We start from the raw sequence: 4,283 nt of genomic DNA, 5'->3' as shown, positions 1-4,283 counted from the left end.
CCTTTCCTCCCTTTTTCCCCCCCCCCCCCCCCTTCTCTTATTGAGTCCTATCTCTGGATTGAGTCCTATCTCTGTCATTGCGTCATAGAGTCATAGAGTCATAGAGTCTCATAGAGTCATTGAGTCATAGAGTCATTGAGTCATTGAGTCATTGAGTCATTGAGTCATTGAGTCATAGAGTCATAGAGTCATAGAGTCATAGAGTCATTGAGTCATAGAGTCATAGAGTCATAGAGTCATAGAGTCATAGAGTCATAGAGTCATAGAGTCATAGAGTCATAGAGTCATAGAGTCATAGAGTCATTGAGTCATAGAGTCATTGAGTCATGAAGTCATAGAGTCATAGAGTCATTGAGTCATTGAGTCATTGAGTCATTGAGTCATTGAGTCATTGAGTCATAGAGTCTCATAGAGTCATAGAGTCATAGAGTCATAGAGTCATGAAGTCATAGAGTCATTGAGTCATGGAGTCATGGAGTCATGTCATAGAGTCATAGAGTCATTCGGTGGAGAGCCGGAAGATCAACCGGATCTCGAACAACGGCAACTCAACCCCACCGACCGCGAGCTCAACGACGGGATACCCTGCTGGATGGACCTCATGGTCGCACCCCTGGCCCACATGTTCGCAGAGCGTGTGCAACTACTACAGGTTCGATTACGCGAGGAGGAGCGTAGACACCATCGCCACACTGGTGAACGACAACCTCTACAACCTCATGCTGGGCTACGCATCGATCGAGAGCCCGATGAAGTGGTGGGTGCAGTGCATCCTGCTGCACGACACGGTGGACGTTACGGGGTTCACGGCGGGGAGCCTCGACGTCATCCTCTGCGTGGATCTTCCTCGATAACGAACTGGATGTCAACACCACCTGGGAGGGACCTGTAACGTGAGGATGGCCGACGTGCTCGTACACGCCATCTCCGTCATCCTTAGCAACAAGACGGATCGGACCGCAACACCTGATCGGCCTGACCTCATGCAGCAGCAAGGCCCTTGGCTACACCCACAAGGACGCGTTCCGGCTGGTGCACCACTGCTGGCGAAGCAGATTACCACCTTTGGCACTATCCTCCCTCTGTGGATCACGCTCAATGCCGTCAGCAGGAACTTCCAACAACCTCTGCAAGCCGGGGATAAGGAGCAACGACACCTGCACCCAGAGACAGGGCCTCTTCCACCTACAACCTCCTCCCCAAGTGCATGCCGAGGGCTGCAAGCACCGCCCCCTCCCTCTCCGGTGTGGACCCCTGCGCCAGGAAGACCATGGACTGGCTCGCAGACTGGTGGGCCTGCCCCGTCCGGGAGATGCATTACTGGGGAGGATCGCAGGGCGGTCGCAATGTTCTCCGAGGCGATGAGTGAGATCTGCAGCTGCTCCTCCTCGCAGGACTGCACCTTTGCACTGCAGGACGCCGGCAGCTGCTCCCTCTTCAGCACCGTGGACTTCATGCTGACGGAGATGGTCTTGCTGAAACCAGGCCTACCGAGTCACCGTACGAGTCATTGAGTCATAGAGTCATTGCGTCATTGAGTCAGTACTGAGTCTGTCCGGCGCTCATTCAGTCACACGGTCTAGCCGTGGCCTCAGGCCTCAGGCCAACTGAGTCACCATAATTCATTGAGTCATTGAGCCTTTGCCTCAGGCCTACCGAGTCACCCGGCGTAAGAGGCTCAGTCATGGAGTCATTGAGTCATTGAGTCATAGAGTCATTGAGTCATAGAGTCATAGAGTCATAGAGTCATAGAGTCATTGAGTCATTGAGTCATTGAGTCATTGAGTCATTGAGTCATTGAGTCATAGAGTCATAGAGTCATTGAGTCATTGAGTCATTGAGTCATAGAGTCATAGAGTCATAGAGTCTCATAGAGTCATTGAGTCATAGAGTCATAGAGTCATAGAGTCATAGAGTCATAGAGTCTCATAGAGTCATAGAGTCATTGAGTCATTGAGTCATAGAGTCATAGAGTCATAGAGTCATTGAGTCATAGAGTCTCATAGAGTCATAGAGTCATAGAGTCATTGAGTCATAGAGTCATAGAGTCATAGAGTCATAGAGTCATAGAGTCATAGAGTCATAGAGTCATAGAGTCATTGAGTCATGGAGTCATGGAGTCATGTCATAGAGTCATTGAGTCATTGAGTCATGGAGTCATAGAGTCATGTCATAGAGTCTCATAGAGTCATAGAGTCATTGAGTCATGGAGTCATGGAGTCATGTCATAGAGTCATAGAGTCATTCGGTGGAGAGCCGGAAGATCAACCGGATCTCGAACAACGGCAACTCAACCCCACCGACCGCGAGCTCAACGACGGGATACCCTGCTGGATGGACCTCATGGTCGCACCCCTGGCCCACATGTTCTGCTACACCGTCAACCTGCAGAGCCTGTGCAACTACTACAGGTTCGATTACGCGAGGAGGAGCGTAGACACCATCGCCACACTGGTGAACGACAACCTCTACAACCTCATGCTGGGCTACGCATCGATCGAGAGCGCCAACGAGCCCCAGGGCTGGTACGCCTACGACCTCCAGCCCGGGGTGGCTAGCTTCTTCTACCCGCACACGACCCTGTACGCCTTCAGCGACGCCTCGCAGATCGAGATCCCGATGAAGTGGTGGGTGCAGTGCATCCTGCTGCACGACACGGTGGACGTTACGGGGTTCACGGCGGGGAGCCTCGACGTCATCCTCTGCGTGGATCTTCCTCGATAACGAACTGGATGTCAACACCACCTGGGAGGGACCTGTAACGTGAGGATGGCCGACGTGCTCGTACACGCCATCTCCGTCATCCTTAGCAACAAGACGGATCGGACCGCAACACCTGATCGGCCTGACCTCATGCAGCAGCAAGGCCCTTGGCTACACCCACAAGGACGCGTTCCGGCTGGTGCACCACTGCTGGCGAAGCAGATTACCACCTTTGGCACTATCCTCCCTCTGTGGATCACGCTCAATGCCGTCAGCAGGAACTTCCAACAACCTCTGCAAGCCGGGGATAAGGAGCAACGACACCTGCACCCAGAGACAGGGCCTCTTCCACCTACAACCTCCTCCCCAAGTGCATGCCGAGGGCTGCAAGCACCGAGACCATGGACTGGCTCAAGACCTACGACATCGACTCGCGCAGCGACTACAGCCCCTCGGGCAACGGGGTCGCAGACTGGTGGGCCTGCCCCGTCCGGGAGATGCATTACTGGGGAGGATCGCAGGGCGGTCGCAATGTTCTCCGAGGCGATGAGTGAGATCTGCAGCTGCTCCTCCTCGCAGGACTGCACCTTTGCACTGCAGGACGCCGGCAGCTGCTCCCTCTTCAGCACCGTGGACTTCATGCTGACGGAGATGGTCTTGCTGAAACCAGGCCTACCGAGTCACCGTACGAGTCATTGAGTCATGAAGTCATTGCGTCATTGAGTCAGTACTGAGTCTGTCCGGCGCTCATTCAGTCACACGGTCTAGCCGTGGCCTCAGGCCTCAGGCCAACTGAGTCACCATAATTCATTGAGTCATTGAGCCTTTGCCTCAGGCCTACCGAGTCACCCGGCGTAAGAGGCTCAGTCATGGAGTCATAGAGTCATTGAGTCATAGAGTCATTGAGTCATAGAGTCATAGAGTCATAGAGTCATAGAGTCATTGAGTCATTGAGTCATTGAGTCATAGAGTCATAGAGTCATTGAGTCATAGAGTCTCATAGAGTCATAGAGTCATAGAGTCATTGAGTCATAGAGTCATAGAGTCATAGAGTCATAGAGTCATAGAGTCATAGAGTCATTGAGTCATAGAGTCATAGAGTCATAGAGTCATAGAGTCATAGAGTCATAGAGTCATAGAGTCATAGAGTCATAGAGTCATTGAGTCATGGAGTCATGGAGTCATGTCATAGAGTCATTGAGTCATTGAGTCATGGAGTCATAGAGTCATGTCATAGAGTCTCATAGAGTCATAGAGTCATTGAGTCATGGAGTCATGGAGTCATGTCATAGAGTCATAGAGTCATTCGGTGGAGAGCCGGAAGATCAACCGGATCTCGAACAACGGCAACTCAACCCCACCGACCGCGAGCTCAACGACGGGATACCCTGCTGGATGGACCTCATGGTCGCACCCCTGGCCCACATGTTCTGCTACACCGTCAACCTGCAGAGCCTGTGCAACTACTACAGGTTCGATTACGCGAGGAGGAGCGTAGACACCATCGCCACACTGGTGAACGACAACCTCTACAACCTCATGCTGGGCTACGCATCGATCGAGAGCGCCAACGAGCCCCA

General features: G+C 52.6%; 1 protein-coding gene across 1 annotated transcript; it reads left to right on the top strand.

The window, feature by feature from the left end:
* Positions 1 to 2,214: 2,214 nt before the first annotated feature.
* Positions 2,215 to 2,724, top strand: GUITHDRAFT_118236 (hypothetical protein; the record flags this gene model as incomplete). Its single annotated transcript, XM_005822561.1, has 1 exon — positions 2,215 to 2,724. One exon carries the CDS (start codon positions 2,215 to 2,217, stop codon positions 2,722 to 2,724), a length of 510 nt encoding a protein of 169 aa, XP_005822618.1.
* Positions 2,725 to 4,283: the final 1,559 nt, after the last annotated feature.

The sequence above is a fragment of the Guillardia theta genome (genome assembly GCF_000315625.1).
Source record: "Guillardia theta CCMP2712 unplaced genomic scaffold GUITHscaffold_123, whole genome shotgun sequence".
Lineage (NCBI taxonomy): Eukaryota > Cryptophyceae > Pyrenomonadales > Geminigeraceae > Guillardia > Guillardia theta.
This window is presented reverse-complemented; position numbering and strand designations above follow the sequence as displayed.